This window comes from Megascapheus bottae, chromosome 15, assembly GCF_031878675.1.
Source record: "Megascapheus bottae isolate mThoBot1 chromosome 15, mThoBot2.hap1, whole genome shotgun sequence".
Classification (NCBI taxonomy): domain Eukaryota; kingdom Metazoa; phylum Chordata; class Mammalia; order Rodentia; family Geomyidae; genus Megascapheus; species Megascapheus bottae.
This window is the reverse complement of record NC_143523.1, coordinates 55978627-56002539: the sequence shown is the minus strand read 5'-3', so window position 1 is coordinate 56002539 and position 23913 is coordinate 55978627. Positions and strand designations below refer to the sequence as shown.

At 38.7% G+C, this 23913-nt stretch overlaps 1 protein-coding gene across 12 annotated transcripts in view; it reads left to right on the top strand.

Annotated features, from left to right (window-relative positions):
* Ptpn20 (protein tyrosine phosphatase non-receptor type 20) overlaps positions 1-23571 on the top strand; it is a 67072-nt gene extending 43501 nt beyond the window's left edge. For 10 of the 12 annotated variants that reach the window (XM_090346744.1, XM_090346746.1, XM_090346743.1 and 7 more), the window contains 4 exons: positions 5232-5566; positions 6994-7209; positions 12563-12625; positions 14243-14590. In XM_090346744.1, coding sequence (XP_090202870.1) covers positions 5232-5566; positions 6994-7209; positions 12563-12625; positions 14243-14308 — 680 coding nt within the window. In that variant the 3' untranslated portion in view covers positions 14309-14590. Of the gene's footprint in view, positions 1-5231; positions 5567-6993; positions 7210-12562; positions 12626-14242; positions 14591-23489 lie in introns of those variants that run through there. The other 2 variants (XM_090346749.1, XM_090346750.1) reach the window with 2 other exon arrangements.
* The last annotated feature ends 342 nt before the right edge of the window (positions 23572-23913 follow it).

The following is a 23913-nucleotide window of genomic DNA, read 5'->3' as shown; positions in this document are numbered from 1 at the left end:
GCTTGCTAAATCTATTCAGTTCCTACTTTAGTGATTCAAATTGAGTTATTGTAGTTTTGATCTGAAAATAGGCTTTTATTATTTTAAGTGTTTAATATCAAGACATTTATTCTCCCTTTTCAAAATTAAAAATCCTTTATTACTAGAAATTAATTCAAACCCACTATTTTAAGATAAAATAATCACTCTTAACAATTTGATGAGTTTGTATTGGAATAATTACATAATAGAACACGCACACACACGTGATGAAAGACCTCATATGACACTGTACAGCCTTTGAGTTTACTAATGTAACACATTTGTCAGTAAACATAGATACACACTAGCCTTTTTTTCTTTTATTTGTTTTGTTGTTGTTATTGTTTTTGCCAGTCCTGGTGTTTGAACTTGGGGACTAGGCACTGTCCTTGGGCTTTCTCAAGGCTAGCACTGGAACCACACCACTACTTCCAGCTTTTTCTGTGTGTGTGTGTTACCAAGGAGTCGAACCCAGGGTTTCATGCATGCTTGATAAGCACTCTACCACTAGGCCACACTTTCTTCCTTGTTTTGTTTTGTTTGAAGAATAAAACATCTTTCTATTTTTTGGAATTTATTTCAACAAATATTATTATCAAAATTATTATATGACCAGAGGCATTGTGCCTTTGTGTTCCTCCCCTACTAGTAAGTATCCTCCTTTTGTTTCACTGTATGTGAATGTCTAGGGTCCTATATAACTTATAATTTCCCAGTGTATTTTAGATCTAGCTTCTGCATAGGAGAGAAAATATGCACCATTTTTCTCTTTGCAATTACACTAGCTTTTTAAATAATAAAATAATGTTCTCTTCAAACTTATTTGAAACATAAATGGAAGCTTTAAGAAACATTCCTCTTGGCCTGGAATCTGGCCTAGTGGTAGAGTGCTTGTCTAGCATGCCTGAAAACTTGGGTTCAAGTCCTTGGTACCACAAACATAGAAAAAGCCAGATGTATGCTGCTGTGGCTCAAATGGTAGAGTGCTAGCCTTGAGAAAGCCCAAGGACAGTGCTCAGGCCCTGAGTTAAAGCCAGGACTGGCAAAAACCAAAACAAAAATATTCCCCACTCTCATTGAAAGGAAGTCATTTTTTATTAAAGAATTTATTAACATTGATTGTTACATCATATTTCAAATGATATGTTTCACAAACAAGTATTCAAAAGGGAATCTCTATATACAATCACTAGCACTTAGATCTTAGAACATAATTAAAATTAGGCTGAGGGTTTGCATGTCATAGATACATATTAATCTATGTAATAAAACATTATGTCTATAGAGTCATAAATTTTTATGTCTATGTAGTTGTGTTTATATTTCCATTACCATGTCCTTAGCATTGGATACACAAATATTGAGTCATTGCTCTTGTCCTGTTTGGATCTAATAGCCACATATTAAGGATACCATGCGCATTTTGTTCCTTTGGTCTTGACTTGTCTCACTCAACATGATTTGCTCTAGATTCATCCACTACCCTGCGAATGTCTTTATTTTATCTTGTCTGTTGGCTATGTAGAATTCCATTTATATATGTATGTATACATATATATATCAAATTTTTTGTATCCTTTCATCTGCAGTAGGGCATCTGGATTGTTTCTATCGCTTGGCTATTGTGAATAGTGCAGAGATGAACATAGCTGAGCAGGTGTCCTTTTCATATCCTGGGTTATGATGCTCAAGATAGATGCCCAGAAGTGGTATGGAGGGATCACAGGGAAGGTCGATTTTCAGTTCTTTAAGAAACCTCCACACTGTTTTCCAGTGGCTGAACTTGCTTATAATCCCACCAGCAGTGTAGTAGGGTTCCTTTTTCTCCACAGCCTTACAAGCATCTGTCATTGTCTGAATTCAGAATCTTGGCCATTCTAATTGGGGTAAGGTGGTATCTTAGGGTTGTTTTTATTTGCATTTCCTTTATGACCATGGATGATGAGCATTTTCTCATATGCTTTTCTGCCAATTTAACCTCTTCTTTTTATAAGTCTCTCTTTAGTTTCCTTGCCCATTTAGTGATTGGTTTGTTGGGTTTGGGGGTGATTAGTTTCTTAAATTCCCTGTAGATACTGTATATTAAGCATTTGTCAGATGTCTTATTGGTAAATATCTTTCCCCAGTTGGTTGGTTGTCTTTCTACTTTAGTAGGTATGCTTTTATCTGTGCAGAAATTTTTTATTTTTAGGTAGTCCCAAATGTAAATGCTAGTTTCGCTGGATATATCAGTCTGGATTGGCAGTTGTTGATCTTCAGGGCATGAATGATATTTTTCCAAGCTTTTTTTGCATTTAGGGTTTACATGGAGAGGTCTACAGTGATTCTAATTCTTTTCCATTGTAGTATAGCTCTTTCTTTGTTTTTGTGGCATTTAAGATCAGCTCCTTAGTATTCGGGTCTAATGTTTTACTATGATGTGTCTAGTTGAGCTTGAAGTTCTGAAGCCTTCAATAATGTGAGTATTTTCCCTTGTGAGGTTGGAGAAGTTCTCTGCTATGATCTTGGTGAATAAGGGTCGCATTCCCTTAGTTTGAAACTCTTCCCTTCTTCGATTCCTATTATATGAACATTAGATTTCTTGGCTGTGTCTGTCAGGTCCTGGACTTCTCTTTGGTGAATTCTGACTGATTTCTCCAGACTGATGATTCTCTGTTCTAGCTCTTGTGTTTTATCTTCCATTCCTGATGTCCTGTTCTCCATCTCAGTCAACCTATTGCTTAATGCTTCCATTTTTGTTTGCATTGTGGACATTGAGCTGATCATGTCTGCTCTGAGGGAAGTATACGTATGTCTTCTAGGGAAGTATAAATTTTGTCTATTTCTGTCTCCATTTCTCTTTTGAAATCAAGGAGCTGCTTGATGATTTCCTGCTTATGTTCCTGGAATTCTTTTTGGAATTCTGGTTTAATCTTTTTAGTCATGTCAGCAATCATCTTCTTGAACAGAGTCATGTTTCTTATCTCTTCTGATGTCATTTCTTTGGATGGTGACATCTCTCTTGTCCCTTCAGTCTTGTTTCCTTTTGGGATTTATGTGGGACTTTGATTATTTATATAATTTGTGATTTGTCGCTGTGATTTACACCACATTGGAATTGAGACTGTAGTTGTAGGTTTGGTCTGTGGTCAGGAGGTGGCGGTCTTTACTTGGTTTGGGACTGGTGGTTCTGAGAATCTGTATATGTGTGGTTCTCAGCCAAATTAGTTCCATTGCTGACTGGGTCTGATTTGCAGCTTTTATAGGTGTGTCAGCTTGTTCCCAAAGGCTGTGTGCTGCTGCACAGCTAGCTCTCAGCTAGCCCAACCAATGGCCCTGCAGTGGGCCCGCAGTTTGGGTATTTCCGCTGTAGGGTGGAGTTGTGCATTTCGGTCTCAGCTGGCCCTGTTTCCAGGGGCAGGGCCAAGCCCAGGGCCAGCGGTTTAGGAGCTCCTGCGAGGTCTCAGCATCTTGATTTTGTAGTTGTTGATTTATTAAGATAGTTGGCTCGTGGGATTCCCTGATTCTCTTTTTTTGTGGGAGAGAACTAGGCTGAGTCCCTATTGTTTTGGTGCCATCTTGCTTCTGGAAGTCATTTTTTTTTGAAATCTCATATTCTTTTTTCGAAATGTTGGGTACCTTTATATATCTAACCATTGTTTTTCTTGCTCATTTGTAAGAGAGGGATTCTATATACTGTGTTGGAAATTAAGAAGGAATGTACCAGAAATCATGCTAAGTCCCTGTTCAGTAATTGCTGCTCAAAGCATACTCACTAACTGAATAGTGTCCTGTGTCATTGAGAGGAGTAGGGGATGGTGGCAGGTGAGGGCATTACATGGCAGGGAACTGTCCCTGACTACACTTCTGTTCTCTGTGTGGTAGCAATGGTGACGCTACAAGTTCAGATGTCTAGGTCAAATAAAGAAAGCTCCTGGAAGCAGATTCAGGTGGCTCACACCTATAATCCTAGCTACTCAGAAGGCAGAGATCTGAGGAATTACAGTTCAAAGCCAGCTCAGGCAGAAAAGTATCTCCAATTAATTACCAAAGTAAGCTGGAAAAGGAGCTGTGGTTCAAGTGGTAGAGCACAAGTCTTAAGCCCCCAAACTCAGAGACTGCACCCAGGCCTTGAGTTCAAAATTGAGAACTGGCACACAAAAAGAAAGAAAAGAAAGCAAACAAACTCCAAGATCAGTGGAGCAGTTAGATTTTCTTTCTCATTCAGGCTATAACCATACATGTTAGATGAGCTCAGTGTTAGAGCAAATGTGCATGATAGCATCCTTTTATCATAACACCTTCACTTTGATGGGCATGCCAGAGCCAGGTGAAGGCTGAGGAGGCGTATAAAGGCCAGATACCTCATGTGCAGGGCACAAGTGGAACTACATTTATCCTAGGATCTGTCTCTAAACAGTTCCTTTTTTTTTTAAAATCTTCACCCCTGCTGCTCTAGGCTTTTAGGTTTCCCAGAGCTGTAGGAGAATGTCATTCATTTACTGCTTCCTGGCAGCTTCTTTTCTGCAATCATTTGCAAACTAGTAGATAACTTATTTGCTCCAATCCTATATACCATCTCTAACAGGACCCTAAAGTATTGGGACATTGGTGGCACTATTCTTTGTTTTCTAAAGAAGAAACTTCCCTAACTCTGCATTTCATTTTTTTTCTTTTGTGTGGATCATGGGGCATGAATTCAAAACCTGAACACAGTCCCTGATTTTTTTTTACTCAAGGGTAGTGCTCTACCATTCAAGCTACAATTCTACTTCTGGTGGTTAATTAGAGCCAGAAGTGCCTGCCTAGCATGCATGAAGCCCTGGGTTGGATTCTTCAGGACCATATCCACAGGGAAAAAAATGGAAATGGTGCTGTAGCTCAAGTGGTAGAGCTCTAACCTTGAGAAATCCCCCAAACAGCGCTCAAGCCCTAAATTCAAGTCCCAGAACTGGCAAAAAGAAAAAAAGTTTCATGGACTTTCCTGTATGTGCTGACTTTGAATTGTGCTCCTTAGGTCTCAGCCTCCATATTTCTCGTGTCATGTCACTAGGTTTTGTGGAGTGAAAAGTTATACCATGGGCTCAGATCTTTTGAAAAGAACTTATTGGTTCCCTGTCGGACAGCTTCCTTATTGGTCAAAGAGATATATAGATCTATTACCTATATGGATTGCTTTTGTAATGTCTGGGTATATTGCTTTACCACCAAGTGTTTCTTTTCTGTAATAGATGATTCCACACGTGTTCCTCTTGGAAAAAGCAATGACTATATCAATGCTAGTTACATTAGAATAGTCAATTTTGAAGAAGAGTATTTTTATATCGCTACCCAAGGACCACTGTCAAGCACAACGGATGACTTTTGGCAAATGGTTTTAGAAAATAATTGTAATGTTATTGCCATGATAACGAGAGAGATAGAAGGTGGAAATGTCAAATGCCACCATTATTGGCCATACTCGCTGAAGGAACCTTTGGAGTTGAAACATGTCCGTATCTTTCTGGAGAACCACCAGATACTGAGATATTTCATCATTCGAATGCTACAGGTTGTGAAGAAGTCCGTAAGTTAAAAAAAAATGTCAGGGGGCTGGGAGTGTGGCCTAGTGGTAGATAGAGTGCTTGCCTAGCATGCATGAAGACCTGGGCTCAATTCCTCAGTGCCACATACACAGAAAAAGCCAGAAGTGGTGCTATGGCTCAAGTAGTAGAGCACTTGCCTTGAAAAAAGTCCAAGGACAGTGCCCAGGCCCTGAGTCCAAGCCCCAAGACTGGCAAAAAAGGTCAATACTAAATGTACATTTTATTACTCAAGCAAATATGTTAGGACTGGAAGTTAAAATGGAACATAGATTAAGGAAGATTTTCTTTTAATGTAACTTCACTTTTCTCTGGAAGCAGAAACAAAGTATTTCTACTTCAACAGACTTTGGAGAGAAAAGATCATTGGAAAGGAGTAGGTGGATTGGGGAGAGAGAATATTCGAAGTTGTTAAAGTACATCCCAAATTCTTGGATGTCCTTTGGCTGTCCTACCCGGTGTAGTTGATCAATATGTCCTTCAAGTGTGCTTATCACTGATATAAGGAGGAAGAATGGTAAATTGGAAAAAAAGAGAGAGAGAGAAAGTGAACCACACTGAGTATTTCCTTTCCTGGGAATGGAAGATAGGCCATCTTTAGTCATGAAATACTAACAATGTAGGGGGGAAGGAAGGTAATAAAGCCATTTCTGGATGGTGTGTATGCTTAGAGGATGTACAAGTACCAAGGAATGAGGGGTTTGTAATGCTCTGTCTACAGACGCTGCAGCCGACCTGCTGGGTGTTGGCCAGAGGGTCTAAAAGAGCAGTGTTTGGGTTGAGGACCACAGGGGGTTCACAGCTGGGAAGTCTACATTAGGGTCTGTCTTCCTGGCACAAGATCAAGAACCGATGAGTGCCGCCACCTTTCAGGTTCTTAGTGATCACTGGTGATCAGATTTACTCCCCCAGAACCACGTGATACAGTGACAGCAACCCTCTCAAATATCGTGTATGGTGACTATTATTCAATATTATTCATATACCAAACTCCTGAGCTCCCTAATCCTAATGTGGAGAGTAAGGAAAACACCTATTTTAAGGGCTGATAGGGATTACATGAGATAATTCTAACACAGAACCTGATACATGTATTATGTATGTATCTATATCACACTTAGAATATATAAATTAGCAGTATATATATATATATAAGCTGATTCATGTTATCTGTTAATATTCTTCTTTTCATTATTGCTGTTATATTTTCCTTTGTGAGATATAGAAAAACTCCAAACCTAACAACTTCCAGGATTCTCACAAACACAAGAAGTTTGAATACTCTTTGAAAGCCCTGTATAATGCCAGTATAATGATGACATTATAATAAGACTATTATTGGAATTTATCAGAAGTTGCAATGAGATCTGTAATACAGGCAAATCACTGAATATCTTTCTGCCTCTCACAGACAGGAGCTTCTCATTTGGTTAAACACTTGCAGTTTACCAGCTGGCCAGACCATGGCACTCCTGCCTCAGCTGATTATTTCATAAAGTTTGTCCGTTATGTAAGGAAGAGTCACGTGACAGGTCCCATCGTGGTTCACTGCAGTGCTGGTGTGGGCCGAACTGGCGTATTCATTTGTGCAGACGTTGTGTTCTGTGCCATCGAAAAGAACTATTCCGTAAGTGTGGGAGTCAAGCAAGCTCAGGTTTATACACACCCTACTTCTAACAGTGTGATAGAACCTGAAGACCAAGAGCAAATTAGTATGTGGAAAGCATGTGTTGAATTCTTTGTTCTAGCTTCTTTTGCTGCTGTTTCTCCAGGTGGGGGTGGGAGAGGGTTAAAGTTTATAATAGAAAGTTTATAATGTAAGTAGATGGCATAGGGCCGGGAATACCGTGAATACACAGTGAATATGAGCTCATTTCCTTCTTCCTTCTCTCCACCCCTACACCTGGTTATGATATCTTGCTTAGAGAATGTCTGTGAAATATGAGTGTTTGTATTGAATAGAGCAGAAGTATTTTACTTTTCTGATTGAATGTTAAAGCTCCTTCAGACTAATTGCTGAGTGATGGGCTGATCCATTTAGAAGGATCATGACTGTTGTAGGCTTTATGGGTAAAAATTAAAAGAGGCTTTTCCACAGCAAATTCAGAGTATTATCACATAGAGTATTATAGTATGAGTCTGTTTTTTTTGCCTTTTAGCAGAAAATGCAATAGGATAGTATCTGTAGCTTACTTATCCATCAAAATTTCTTAAGTCATTTCTATATATTTATCTATATTTTGTATGCCTTATAGCAATGGTAAAAATGGCTTTTATTAAGTACTTTATCCCCACATCATAGCTTCTTTAAACTTAAAAAGTATCCTGTAATCAATATTCTGTAAGTTTATTTGGCAATGTTTTTCTTTTTTAGTGGTATGTAACATAATGGTGTATTTTCCAATTAAGGACACTTAGATAGGATGCAATATAATGGTTCAAAAATAGGAAATATACCCATGGTTTCTTTATTAACTTTCGACACAGCCCTGAACTGTCACTCACTTCAGTGCTTTTACTGATAACTCTCTCTAAAAAAAATCAGAGCATGGTTATTATCTTTAACAAGTAAAGTTTACAGACTTATTTAGAAATTTTTAAATCAGTTCAATATATTGGTATGGCATCCAAGAATGTATTGAGTGGGTTGAGCTTTGCTTTAGTTCACTTCAATCAGTATAACAATACTGAGCAGTGTGTGAAGAGAAGTTGAATATATAGAGATTAACTTGGTCTCCTTATCCAGGAGGCTGTGAAATTCAATATCAGAGTAGTACATGCAGTGAGGGCCTTGTGCTGTTTCAGCTTATGGAGGAAGAGAGCACATGAGAGGCACACTGCTTTACATCAGCCTAGTGCATGGCTAATGCAGCAAGGCCTGGGAAAGCTAGAACTCACAGAGAAAGGCACTAATCTGTTCTTGAGGATTTCTCATCCAGGATCCAAGTACCTACTACTGGGCCTCTAAACATTGCTATACTGGGAAATTAAGGTGGTTGTTTTGGTGCTGTTCCTGAGTTTCTTTTGCTTAAGGCAATTGAGCCACAATACCAAGTCTGGATTTCTTTATTCTGCCAGTCCTGGGACTGGAATTCAGGACCTGAGAACTGTCCTTGGGCTTTCTCAAGGCTAGAGCTCTACAACTTGAGCCACAGCACCACTTCTGGCTTTTTCTATGTATGTGGTACCAAGGAATTGAACCTGGATCTTTGTGCATGCTAAGCAAGCACTCTACCAATAGGCCAAACTCCTGGCTCCTCACTTCTGGGTTTTTCTGTGTAGTTTATTGGCGATAAGAGTCTCACAGACTTTCCTTCCCAGCTTTGTTTTGACCTGAGATCTCAGCCTCCTAAGAAGCTAGGATTACAGACAGGAGCTACCCATGCCCAGCTAAAAATTAAGTTTACAACACATAAACTTTGGGGGATAGATTCAAACCATAGAGCCTTGTTGAATGGGCTGCTGGCCAGTTTTTACCTTGAGTGACTCATATGGGAAGTCTCACAATGTACACGTTACCTTCCAGTGTTGTGTGCTAGACTAGCTATAGCCTGTCACATTTTAAAGTTATTTATCAATTATAATTCTATGAGAATATGTTGATGAGACTGAGACTCTGTTGTTACATGCTACCATTCATGTGTTTGTATTATTATTTTGTAGTCATTTTAATTTTTAATTAAGTCTGTTAAAAGTCTGAAGACATCATAAACCAGCTAGTTCTTGTCTTGAAGAATATTGAGTTTGATCTGAATCTCATTCTCAGTAGACAATTTGCTTTCTGAAAACATCTTCTGTGTACAGTAAAAATTGTTCATTAGCAGCTAACATAATGCAGAGAAATATCACATAATAAAAGTTCAAATTTGAACACATTGCCCTTTACATAATCAAACTTCTGTTATCCTGCACAAAATACACTGTACAGTTTATTTGACAATTGTGTGTGTGTGTGTGTGTGTGTGTGTGTGTGTGTGTGTGTGTGTGTGTATGCTTGTGTTTGGTAGTGAAGTAGTGTGCTGATTTATCTGTGACAGAAATTATTTGGCCTGTGTAATTCTGTCATGCTGTTTTCTCAGATGCGTCAACCTTGTTATCAGAACATCATCCCATAGAAATGTAAGCCTCAAATCACCTTTATGATGTGGTGTTTTGCATTTAAAAATTTTTAATTATCTTTTCCATTTTTGTTGTTTAGAGTTAGTTGTGTTTGTCAGTAATCATGCTGAAATATGAGAAATTCTTCCATATCACATGTTTATATCAAAATATACTACAAGAATCACTGTTAGTAATATCTTTGACTTATTTATGACTTTATCAAATAGCAATGGTAAATAATTTTCTACTTTTAGTTTTTGTATAGCTTCATACCGCTTCTAAACATTAGCTGGCCACCTGTTTTAGCAAGCTATTGTATCCTGAGAAAATAAGTACAGTTTTCTTACCATGTATTCACCCCAATTTCTAGGAAAACATTATTAGAAGGTTTTTGCCATTTTGTTGATGTTTGTGTGCAATGTTTAGTCTTAGTAGTTGAAAGAACTATTTTACAAGAAGTCTATGGAGCATTATTTTTATGTGTGACTATTAGCTTTTCTTTTTTCTGTTGTTTAAATCATATTTTATTGTTGTGGTAATGTTGGTGGTTATGGTTACATTTGTCAGGTAGTGGGAACATTACTTCTTGAACATTGTACCCCTTCCTTCCTTGTTTGTTTGTTAAACCTAATACTCTATAAGACAATTCTTTACTTTTGAATTCATTCCTTTTTTTTTTGGTAAGGGATAAGTTAATAGCTCTTTTAATTAGTTAACCAGAATATCTCTACAAATAACACAAGTATAGTTTTAGCACTTCACCAACAAAACTCAATATGAGGAATTATAATTTTGAGTATAATTAGTTTGAACCCTTTGGGCACTAGCCTAAATACTAAAGAACTTTTTCCATTTGTTCCCCAAATTCTAGAATTTCATACTTTAGGTTTTCCTGTTTTGTCCCCCAAATTCTAGAGTTTCATATTTTAGGTTCAAGTCTATGGTCTGTTGAGTTAACGTGACAGTTGTATGCAGTTTGAGGCTTAGATAGATGAGGGTTCACATTTATTTTTTGCTTAAAGATATCCAATTAAGTCATTCTATGAAAGACCTAAAAAAGATAAAAAGAGATGCTACAGTTTGCAAACCACGTAATCCAAGAGAGATTTTTGCATCTGGAATGTATAAAGAACCCTAAGTTGATCTAAACAAACCACTTTAGAAATGATTGAGATTTCTCTTTTTACAGAAAAACACATACACACAACAAGCATAGGAAACGATGCACTGCTTCATTAGTCTTTGGGAAAATGCAATCTAGAACTGTGATAATTTAGCACTGCACAGTTATCAGAAAGGCTAACGTAAAAATTGTGAAAAGGAAATGCTGGTGATGATATGAAGAATTTTAAAGAGTAAGAGCACCTGGGCTAGTATAGATTACCCTTTTTATACATTAAAAGTTTAAAATGATACAGCTACTTGGGAAAACAGTTTTACAGTTTCTAAACTAAACTACCATATAATCCAGCACTTAAACTCTTAGGCATTTATTTATCCTAGAAATGAGTACTTACATTCATGTGAAAACTTGTACAAATATTTCTGGCAGTGTTTATTCATAATAGCCTCAGTCTAGAAACCAATCAGATGTAGTTTTAACAAGCTAACATGAATTTGTATCCATCCATGCTGTGGGGTTTTATTTAGCAACACAAAGGAATAGACTGGATAAGCTCAAAGTATTTATACAAAGTGAAATGAAAGTTGACTTCAAATGGCCAGACACTGTATGATTCCATTCATAACTGTCCTGAAATAAGAAAACCATAGAGATGGAGAAGTGGTTGTCAAAAGTGATGGATGTAAAGGCACAATATGGCTACGTCTTCAGATAGAATTGCTCTGTATAGTGACTGCGGTTACCATTACATGGTATCTTCAAATCTGTTAAAATTGCATAAAATAGAACTTTACACACATGCATACACAAGATTGCACATAAAATGGGAGAGATCAGATTTGTTTTTTGTTTGCTTTCTTTTGCTTTAGCCCAATAGTGTGGTTGTGGTTCAGCATGATATCATTAGGAGAAGATGGTGGGAATATTTCACTGAGAAGTGAGGCAGAGGATATACAGAACCTTCCTGTAGGTCTAGGACGTTTTTGAAAGTCTTCATTAGAAGAGTAAATTATTATAAAAATGAAAACTTATGAAAGGAAAGCCTACCTATGAAGAAATTCTGTATGTTTGTCTGCACACTCGTGTAGCATATGCTTGTGCTGAGATTGTAATATCTATGATTCTACATGTTCAGCAACACCGAGCTGGTCTGTACCCTGTTCAGCCTGTCACATACCTCAACATTGCCACAACAGTTTCTAAACACACCCAGTCTCTGGACCCATCTCTTTGGAAACTAACAGCAGACCTTTATAACCTGAACCTACTTTGTGATGAACCACAGTCGTCCTGGTCTCCCTGGGTAGGGGTAGAATCTGGCAGGTGGACCCTGGGCATTGCTCAGGGTACATTAAACTGGCAGGGTTCTTTAAATAAGAAACAGCTATGCTGTTCTCATGGTCAGAGAAAGCCTTTCTGCTTTGCCAGAGTTACAATGCTGCCTTTCAGTTCTGTTGTAGGATAACACAAAGTCATATGCAATGGTAAATTTGTTGTCATTTCTTATGGAGAAGGATTTTTGTTTTTGTACTATAGATTGTGCCTTACTAAAAATAATTGCTCCCGCTTTCCTCTGAAAATGTCCTAAGATGTGTCTTATTTGTTTGGACTAAGTTTTTTTTTTTTAATCACATTTTCTTGTGACTGGTTATATCACTTTTACTGTAAAAGAGTACTCATTTGATAATCCATAGGCTTGTATTTGCCCCCCCACACACTACATAAACAGCATAAAATGATTCTCATCTTGTTACAGTTCAACATCTTGAATATAGTGACTCAAATGAGAGAGCAACGTCCAGGAATGATTCAGACAAAGGTAAGTCTTTCATGAATAAATTCAAAGAATAGTTAGTAGAAAGGTAAGCATTGTGTTGCAGTTTATAATTTATGAAGCTCATTTCCCACTTGCTGTCACTGAATTATTCCTGTGTGAAATAGCCACTGGTGCAGGCTGTATGGTGCTGTGCACATTCAGACCAATGAGGTCTGTTCCTCAGAGTCACTCAGGCAGCAAGGGTGGGGCAGCACAGAACGCCATAATATTTAAGTAGCATAACCTGAGGTATCCATTTGCCATGAGAATATGAAGGCTATTGTCATGGTACAAGAAGATTGTTTAATGTCACAGAATGATTGTGAATAACTAGGACAGGAGATTAATGAATCATTACCTTCTGTATGCAATTGTAACCCCTCTGTACATCACCTTGACAATGAAATGGGGAAAAAAAACATACCTAACTATCACTTTCTGATCCATAAGAGTTCTTCAGAATTGTAATAAACATTGAGTAGATATAAAATTTTTAAAGAAAATATTCATATATATTATGTATACAACATATATTTTATATTATACCTCATATTTTTTCCAGTCCTGGGGCTTAACTCAGAGTCTGGGCACTCTCCTTGAGCTTTTTCAAGGGTAGTGCTCTACCACTTGAGCCACAGCACCACTTCCGGCCTTTTCTGTGAATGTGGTACTGAGGAATCGAACCCAGGGCTTTGTGCTTGCTAGGCAAGCATTCTACCAGTAGGCCACACTCTTGACCCTGGGCTGGGATGTGACTTAGTGGCAAAGCACTTGCCATAGCAAGTGCATCATCCTGGGTTCAATCCCCACTACCGCCCCCCAAAAAAGAAAAGACACATTCCTGGCCCTATACACAATGTTAATATATAGTTTATAAGAATATGATATATGCATATATAATATGACATAATATACATTATATGATAATATATAATATATACTATATACTTATTTATGTAACATATAATGTATAATATACATATGTGAAATGGTAAGATTAATGTGAGACATTTTAGAATTAGATTTGTATTAGTCAGATAAGATACAGTAAAATTGGGGGGAGGGTAATGGGGACCAAGACATGTGAAAGGGTATCAATGGATGTGAATTAATGCACCCTCTATCTGGCAAATATCATGTAACCCTTCTATTAATTACAATAAAAATATTAAAAAATAAAAAAGATACAGTAAAATTGATATCAACCTTTCCTTAACTTGCTTCATAACTACTTTATCATTTATCTTCTTTACATTTTTTTTTGCCAGTCCTGGCTTGAACTCAGGGCCTGAGCACTGTCCTTGGGAAATCAAGGCTAGAGCTCTACCCCACGAGCCTCAGCACCATTTCTGACTTTTTCTATGTATGTGGTACTGAAGAATCAAGTCCAGGTCTTCGTGCAGGCTAGGCAAGCACTCTACCACTAGGCCAAACTCCTGGCCCTCTTCCTCACATTTTACAGGATATATTGACATAAAGATGTCCTCTTGCATTCATAGTTAGGTGATGGCTCCTTGTGGGGCTTTTTTATGTGGCTGAAAAATTAAAACGTGTTCTCCAAAAGTGACCATTGGTGTTGATTTGCTCATCACGTGCTGGTTTTCATGTATGTCTACATAGGAGCAGTACCAGTTTTGCTATACAATTGTGCTTGAAGTGCTTCAGAAACTTCAGACTTTGGAATAAGAAAGGCTTTCATTGCTCCTCAGAAATTACCAACTGGCCTAGAGTGTGACCTGCCCTGAAGAGTTTTGATGTGCATATAATGTGCTTTCTGGGTGTATCAGTTGATTTTCTTTCTAAAATCTTCTGAAGGTAGCATCATTTGGTGTGGACAGTGTTTACCTCTCTGGACAGTGTCAAAACAACCTCCCACATTTTCCAGTGAAACATATGTTACATAAAACACCTTCAGCCTGGCTAATTGGTTCAAGGAATTATAGACCTAAATAAAAGACTTAAACTATCTATATTCGCTAAGATTTGATTTTTGAAGATTGCCAAAGGAAGTCAAGGATTTCCAAGACTTTATCAAGAAGAACCTAAAGTCAATAAACTACAGATTTATACCTAGACTTCTGGTAGGAATTTTCAAGATACATTTATCCATGTTTCTTCATCTTTGCTTTCAGCTACTATTTGACTAACTCTGTTCAGAAGGAGTCCAATTAGAATGGGGTCAAATTCTGACATAAATTTGCTTCCATTTTCTATATGTGCATGCTTCCAAGATGTACTCAGTGACTTCTGAGGAACAACTGCCTTTCTAGAGCATCCTTACACACCCTGCTACTTTGACAAGTGTCTCCTAGGTGAGCAGTTCCTCCTCTTCCTCACAGGACATCCTGGTGAACAGTCCAAAAATAAAATATATGTTTACTTAGAAAGTCCTAGAGGAACTGTTTGCCAGATCTGACTTATTTCCTATTCCTCCCTCACATGTACCCTGCTACTCAGTCTGCTTTGTTAAAAGCAAATATCGTATTTTACTTGCCTCTTAATTTTTTAGCTAACCAATAGATTTTTGACATATTGTTATATAATTCTAGTTCTTCTTCCGCCAAACATATTTTTGAAGCTTTGATCTATGATAGCTTTTCCTCCAGTTCCACTAAGTCATTGCTTTTATTGCGGTTCTACCTTTGCTGAGAGATTTAGATGCTGGATCTGGGAAGTAAATCTTGAAAAAATAAAATTCAGTTAGGAAAATGACAACTTCCAAATACTAGTTTTGAAAAAGTTCTGACTGTTTCTACATTCGTCATCTTATAGGACTTGCCTCAAACATTTAGAGTGATACTTTGGTTAAGGTCATCAGTTGTGCCTAAGTATAAGCTAAAAAACAGTTCATGAGTGACTCTGTACAGTAACTTCAGAGGGGATCAGAATATTCTGTGTAATATATTGAGAAAAAATTAAATACTAATTTATAAATCCTAAGTTTTTTAAGAGGCCTATTTTATTCCTTTGGCCGAATGAATACTTAACTGGGTCCATTAGAATTGATTGTTCTCATTATAACAACAATTATATGCCAGAAATGTATATGGTGTTAAATCAAATTGATTCTTTTTTTGTTTGTATTGCTCTTATAAATAATAGTCGGTGTGAAACAATAGATTTATTTGGATGATTGGCCTTAAATATTTGTACCTGTAATTTTATTTTTATTGTTATTGTAAAATAATAGGTATAATGCATAACAATGTTCCTGATGAGGATTCCATGCTGTTATTTTAATGAAAATGTTTACTATGTGTTACCTGAACTATTTTTTATTTATCTGGGCCTTCTGATGTTCTTGTAAAGAATGATTCCCTTGTCTTAATGTTAAACATGTCCCTTCTTTAATGTGTTTAATGTATGTCTCATATTTTTACACCTGGACTTTTTCAGTTTTCCAGGGAGATTAAATAAGTATGGAAATACGGATTGCCTATGTTTTCTTTTTGTTCTTAGAAGGTGAATTTCATTTAAATTTAAAACTTTTCATTAATTGAAATACTAACTTTATACCACTGATAAATCTTTCTCTCTAGGATATGTACATGACACCTTTGTGACTACATGGAAGCTATTTTAAAAGAATTCTAAGATATGTAAACATAACCATAGATATAGTAGTTAAATTGCAACTTTAAATACCTAGTTTAAAATACTGCTTAGATATTGGAACAAGGCTTTTTCAGAAACAAACATTTCAGGTTTTCCTCTTATATTAGTTCTAGTAGTTTGGTTTTTTTGGTTCTTTCACTTGTAATCTTCCTAGGATATTGTTGAGTTCTCAGTGATGTATACTTTTATAATTTAAAACTCATTCAACAACTTATTCTTACGGAAAAATCTCAAAGGAAAATGCCTTGAAAAACTAAAACAGAAAGAAAAAAACTCATTTCCTACTTAATTTTTTCTGATCCCTAGGTAGATTTAATTTTCTTCTAAATTGTCTCAAGGGTTGAGAAAGTGAACTAGAATAGTTAGGAAATTTCCATTAGATAGAAACAGTTCTGTGGAATTCACTGTGGTTGATGGATTGCTCAGTGGGACTCTCAGTAGTTCAACAGATGAACTCCAAAAACAGTAGTATTGATCCCATCAGGAGATGGTTTGAATTAGAAGTGTTGGGTGGGTGACTCCTGGAATCCTTAGCTACACTTGAGCATTGAGGTTTGAAGCTATCCCTAGGAAAATTCGCGTGACGCTTATCGCCTATGAATCATGGAGGAAGCCAGATGTGGAGCTGTGGCTCAAGAGACAGAGCACTAACCAGAGCAGGAAAGCTCAGTGATAGTGTGCAGGCCTTGAGTTCAAATTCCAGGGACTGGCACCAAAAAAAAGGGCACCTCAGATAACCATCATTTTAAATCTTGAACCTGCTAACTATTTTTCTAGTGCTAGATATTATACCACCACCTTATGCAAGCTAGCCAAGTGCTCTAGCACTTGAGCTGTGCTCTCAGTCATTTCTTACTGAAGCTGGGTCTCACTGATAACTCCAACTAGACTTGTTGGAAATTGTGATCCTCCTTTCTCCAACCCAAGTAGCTGGGAGTTCAGGACATACCACCATTCCCTGTGGCAGCATCCTTTAGAAAACAACAGCAGCAGCATGTTTGAGAGTAGAGAAATGTACTATGTGAAGTTAATTCTTTTGTTTCCCCCCACATGGGTTTATTTCCTGTTGTTATAATATCTGATTTTGGTACCTGGTATACTGTCCATACATTTATTTGAAGTAGAGATAGGAAGGGGAAACAACAAAATGATGAGACAAAGGACAAAGGGAGAACCAATGTAACAGCAATACACACAAGAGAGGATGTTGGAAATGAATTCTACAACTTGGGGGAGGAGAAGGAAAATCACCCTGACATATAAAACTAAATTAAAACTAACAATAAATAGACCCTCCCTACTAAGGAGACACCATACCTCCCTCCAGGTCTAACCCTCAGTTGGTGAGGCTTGCCCCAGAGTGCTGAGGCCAGGGCAGCAAGAATGCAAAAGAGAGATAGTGCTGGACCACACTGGTCATTTGCTTTTTTTCCCACAGTAATAACCAACTCTACTGAAAGTAGTAATGAGTAGAAAAATCACAATGACATCAGGATACAAAACAAATGTGTTAAAAGCTCACTTTTCTCGGAATCTTTTGCTCTTGTCTTTTACCATTGTCAGCACACTAGGCCATATTTGAGCTACTGTTTTTTTTTCTTTCGTAATTTTATACCTGTTTGCTGCCATATTGTTGAAGGTTACTGGTATCCTACAATGACAATGCTGTTATCAGAGGCCATTTGGGCCTAAAATGCTGCCAATTGGCCTACCAAAGAGAAAGGTTTCTAGCCCCTTGTTCTATATCTTCAATTAGAAAAAATATCCATGAGAAACAGGGAAATAGGAAATATAAAACTAAAAAAGTATTGCATAACATTTTATAAGGTATACAAGGTACCTAAGATTAAACTTACAATAATTAACCAGGTGATGTTCACATTCTAGATGAACAGTAAAGACACAAAAAGATCTTGTAATAAAAACTGAACAAAACAGGGTGAAAGAAAATAAAATACAAATAAAGTTGAGGTGAAGACTACAGCCAGAAAAATCACAGAAAGCAAGTTCAATGAAATTACAAGAGCTATCTGAAAGCCACCTACAAATTCCAACAAACTAAATATATAAAAATAACAGTAAAAAAGTATTATAATCAAATCCCAGATGAGTTATCATGAGGAAAAACAAAAGGCCAAGCATTCTTACAATGAAGGCATAGACAGATATATTCTAAAAACAGAGCTTTAAAGACATCAGGAAAAGCCAGGTGCCAGTGGCTCATTCCTATAATCCTAGCTACTTAAGAGGCTTGAGATCTGAGCTTTGTGGTTCAAAGCCAGCGTGGGCAAGAAACTCTATGAGAGGTTCGGAACAAATAAGCCATTTGAATAGCAATTATAAATATTCCTGAAATAAAATGATTTAAATTGCATATTGATGTCTTAACAATATATCCCTGAGTTATCAAATGAATTTGGCGAGTAAAATTACAGAAGTTGGAAGAAGAGAAAAAGTCCTTCGAGTATATTCATGTGTATGGGAGATATTCCAGTATATTTATGTATGGACAGCAAAGTTGTCCACATGGCTTGCTTGACCTTGCTGTAGGCAGTGGACATAAAAGCTTTGGGGAGGGCGTCATTGTCTTCACTGTCCCCAGCTGGGGGGGGTTGTTTAGAACCTTGGTATCCTCCAAGATGAAGGGGATGTGGGGGTAGAAAATGTGCCATCCTAGAAGGCAGGGGAAAGTCAGCCTGACAAGACTCAATTGGATCATTCTGACATCCCTAAATAATCTTGCTACCACAGTCATGCAGCAGGTAAGCCTGTCTCTGAAGGACACTTTTCAGGAGATTGCTCTGATCAAGAGCCAGGCATGGCTTCCAATAGAGGGGTTCATATGCAGATTAGGCCAGGCCCCTGCCAAGGTCTCTTTGCTAACATAACCTTGGAAAGTACGGGATCACCTCACTTCCTAAGTGGTCTGGGAGTGAGGCAGATAGCAAGCAGAGGCTTGATAGGGGTCAATGGTTGTCCCTGGATCCAACAAGTTCCCCTTGACTTGGCTGTGACACCCAAAAGGGGCAGGTTAGGTCTTTAGGCCACCAGCAGAAAGGGTGTGGCAAGAAGCCAGTTGCTCACAAGGGAGACAGCTCCATTCAGGGTTCTCTATGGCTCTGGCCCCAGAGAGATGAACCACAGCTTCCTGGCAGCCCCTCTCGGGCCCTCTGGTGGAGCCAGCAAGCTGTTGGCACTCAGCACATCATAAATCACCTACCCTGGAATGCCTTCATCTGGGTGGACTCCACAGCTGGAAGAATTTTTTACCCACCTCTCTCCCCGCAAACTTCACACATCATAAAGCATAGCTGTTGGGTGAACGAGAACAACTGGGAGGTGTTTTCACCATGAATCTCTGTTTGGGGAAGTGGTGAGGGTGAGAGGTTTGGATTTTGTTATAGCCTCACACCCTGCTCAACCTCATCAATAAATACCAGACATGGCAGTTGCCACAGGTTCTCACATGTTGCCTAATGTCCTGTTGGGCGGAGGCTGGGTCCCAGTACCAGCCAAGACCTCCTAATCCAAAGGGCATACGGACTCCTCTCCAGAGCCACCTTGACCTTGTGATGTTCGAGCTTCCCCTAAGTGAAGTCAGTCCTGAAATTTAATGTTAATCCTTTTTCTCTCTTTTTTCTTTCTCCTTCATTCTTTCCTTCATTCCTTCATTTGTTCATTCTTTTCTTCTTTTATTTATTCCTTCACTTCTTTTTTTTTCCTTTTTCCTTTCTGTACCAACACTAGATCTTGAACTCAGGGTTTCACACTCTCTCTTCACTTTTCCAACTCAAGGTTGCTTCTCTACCAGTTGAGGCACACCTTCATTTCTGGCTTTTGGCTGGTTTATTTGAAATAAATCTCACAGTTTTGTCTGTCCAGGCTGTCTTTGAATCAGGAAACTTACATCTCAATCTCTTGAATGGCTAGGACTACGGGCATGAGCCCCTAATGCCTGGCTCTTGTCTCTTTCCACAATAGCTAGTATCCAGCATTATTTTCTAGCTCAAGTATGACACACTAAGAAAAGTGTCTTGTATGTGTAACACAGGTATATGGTACCTGTGAACACCTACCAGAAGCTTCTGTCTGCATGTGGAACCTCCACATTCAGGATGAGCTGTAGATGGTCCCTGTAGAGGACTGTTCTGAACACTTGAGCATCCATCCATCCATCCTATCATCCCTTTATTTATTCTCTCATTCACTTTCTCTTCCTTTCTTCACCTTAGTGGAATGCTTCATAATATTCAGTCTCCGGCAGAAATAGATATGGTGCTATTGACATGATGCTTCCATGCTTAGCAGGAAGATTCACACACAAATGGTTTCAACATCTGGTAATTAACATTGGAAGAGAGATCAGAGGTAAAAGGAGGACAGGGTGAAGCAAAGGAGAAGCAGCTGATGTGTTCAGGGACCCACAAGCTGTTAGTATGACAGGAATGAGGAAAGGGTATATCTGGCTCACTTTATATGCTAAGTGATCAAAGGGGAAGAGCAGATGAGATACATTAGCTTCATCAAGCAATTGTTACCTTAAAATTGGAGGTTTGGGTTAACTCAATATCAGCAAGGTAAGTTGTATTCTCGAAGGATGCTGGAGGTCTCACCTGCTTAAATATGACCCACAGCCTTCTGAAAGCGTCTCTCTGAGGCTGAAATCCCATGGGTCTCGGGAAAAGAGGGAGGGGCAAGTAAAAAATAAAGTTGAAAAAAAGGTTCACATTCCCCCTTTCACTGCAGGAACAATTCACTAAAAACTCATTTTTGTCTAAATGTCATGAGAAGTTTCTTGCTGTCACTGGCAATAAATTATTGGATTGCAATACCCCCCCCCCCCAAGCAACAACAACAACAACAACAACAAAAACCAAAAAAAACACAAGCAAAAAGATCTAAGGTAGGCAATAGGGACTACATAGAACTGTAAGGTTTCAATCCAAAAAATGAAAAATAAAACATCCTATGGACTAGAAGATACTTGGAAACTAAAAATTTTATAGAAAGGTCAATATCCAAAATACATATGCATTGCCTACAACTCGACATTTAAAAAATCAAAGAGCTGCGTGCTGGTGTCTTATGCATGTAATCATAGCTACTCAAGAGGCTGAGATCTGAGGACTGGGGATCAAAATCGGCAGGGTAAGCCATGAGACTCATCTACAATTAACCGCCAAAATTTGGAAGTGCAGCTGTGACTGAAATGGGACAAACCCTCTGGGACAACCATCAGTTCCAGTGTTCAAGCCCCAGAACTGGACCAAATTTTTTTAAAAAATTGGAAAAAGACATTACAAGGCAAAAACAAAAACAAAACAAAACACAAAAGGAGGTTGAGGGAATTCGGAAGGTAAGGAACATATTGTCTAGTGGGGAGAATTTAGATCTTGTAGAAGGTGGATATTTTCTCAGACAAAGATCCACTGGGGAGTGATGAAGACATTCTGAAGAGAAAGAGAGAGGAGTGAGAACATCACTGTCTGATAAAGAGCTCAATAAATTACAAAGTGGGGTCTCATTTGCTATGAATCCAGGAAGTGGGGGTGAACTTGGGGGCTGGGGAAGAAGGGAAAGATTGGGACCAGCTGCTGGGGTGCTTCTGGGAAGCCAGTGAGGGATGGAAATGAGGGCTTGTCTGGGAGCCAAGGCACACAGTTGCACACCAGTACAGGCCAGTGGGGAGAGAGGCAGGTGGTGGCTGATTCAGACTTGATGCTTGACAAGGTGGATGCAGAAAAATTGTCCGGAGGATTGGGAGAAGTGGGGCCGTGTTTGAGGGCTGAGCTGCAAACGACTTCAGGAAAGAGTGAAAAGGGTCTGCCTGGGGTTGAACAGTACATGTTTGAGGTCCTGGGAGAGATGGAAGGAAAGACAGGTTGAGGCCAACAAAGCCACATCACAGAGCATGGGTTGCAGCTGGAGCACCTCTGGAGGAATAGAAGACCCACCAGATGCATGTGTCCATATGTGGTTGGAAGGGGCAGATCCAGTGGCCACCAAAGGATTGAGGAAGCAGAAGGTGGGGGACTGGCCAGCATGGCAGTTGATGTCTTAGACTTATCCTATCCTGGAGATTAATGACTGAGGCAGAGGGATGAGGAGGGGGAGATGAAAGAGTTGTACCCAGACTCCATGAAAAAAAAATGATATTCATATCACCAGAGTTTCAGAAGGAAAAGAGGAAAGAGGTGGAGCTGAACAAGAATTCCAAAGAATAATGGCTAAAAATTTTATACAAATGGGAGTTTGGCCTATTGGTAAAGTGCTTGCCTAGCATGCATGAAGAGCTGGGTTTAATTCCTTGATACCACATACACAGAAAGAGCCAGAAATGTTGCTGTGGCTCAAGTGGTAGAACTATCCTTGAGGAAGCTCAAAGACATTGGCCAGGCTCTGAGTTCAAGCCCCAGAACTGGCAATTTTTTTTTATAATATGGAAAATAAGACACAAAAAGAAGCTTGTAAGCTATTGTACCTGGGGGAAAATATAGCCTGTGGCCTTGTTTTGTAGGATTCATTAATTTTCAAGAGAATTTAGTTTGGAAATAACACATGCATATATTTTTAATTCATCCATATGTGGAATTGGCAAGAAGTCTTACTTCCTGTCTTCTACAAGCCAGAGGCACAATTGTGTTGTGTGTGTGTGTGTGTGTGTGTGTGTGTGTGTGTGTGTGTGTGTGTCTTGAACTCTGGGCCTGGGCACTGTCCCTGAACTTTTTTGCTCAAGACTAGTGCTCTACAACTTCAGCTGCAACCCAACTTCTGGATTTTTGCTGGTTCACGGGAGATAAGAATCTCATGTGAGTCAGGATGGTGGCAAAGTCTTCTAATCTATTACATGTTTTTGATACGAGTATTTTTGATACAAGGGACAATGGTCACATCCCAAGTTCAAGCTCCATGACCAGCACCACCACCACCAATAAAGATACCCATCCCCAATGACCTAGTTATTTATCTAATCGCTTCACGTAGTTCCTCTTAAGGGTCCTACTACCTGTGAGTAGTGCCAACAGTCCTAGAGAATCTGGGACTTTGGGGGACATGTAACAGCCAAACCATACAGAAGTTCTTCATTTCTATTCGAAGGCAGTGTTTTTTTATACAAGAGTGACTAGAGCACAACTGTCTGTCAATTTGAAGAGGAAATGTAGAATACATTTAGAACCAAGGTTTACAGCAAATCTAGAAATAGGTTTTATGCATTTAGAAAATTACCTGACAGTCCAGGTGACTTTTCCAGATAATCCAGATCCACGTGAACGACCTGTGCCCACACATGTCCAATGATTCTGAGTGGTGAAAGAACCAGAGACACATAGGCCCAGCCAATCCTCCAGAGACCGCCTCCCGCCTCCGGCTTCCACATGGGACACCCTGTCCATGATTCTGTTCTGTCTTCTAGCTATTGAGGACTGCGTACAGGTGTGAAAGGCCAAAGGGTAACTAGATTGTAGATAAAGTGCTGTCTCATGGCAGCTGGGTGGGGGGAGACAGCCAAACAGCCCCTTTGTCCCCTCCACTCACTTTTAAAATTGAAAAAATAAAAAGGTCTGGGAAAAAACTCAATAGTAACGTTCATTCCTTGCTAGCATTCAAAGGCCTTGAGTTCAATCTTGAATACTGAAGACAGAACGATGAGCACACACAAAATCTAAACAACCAAA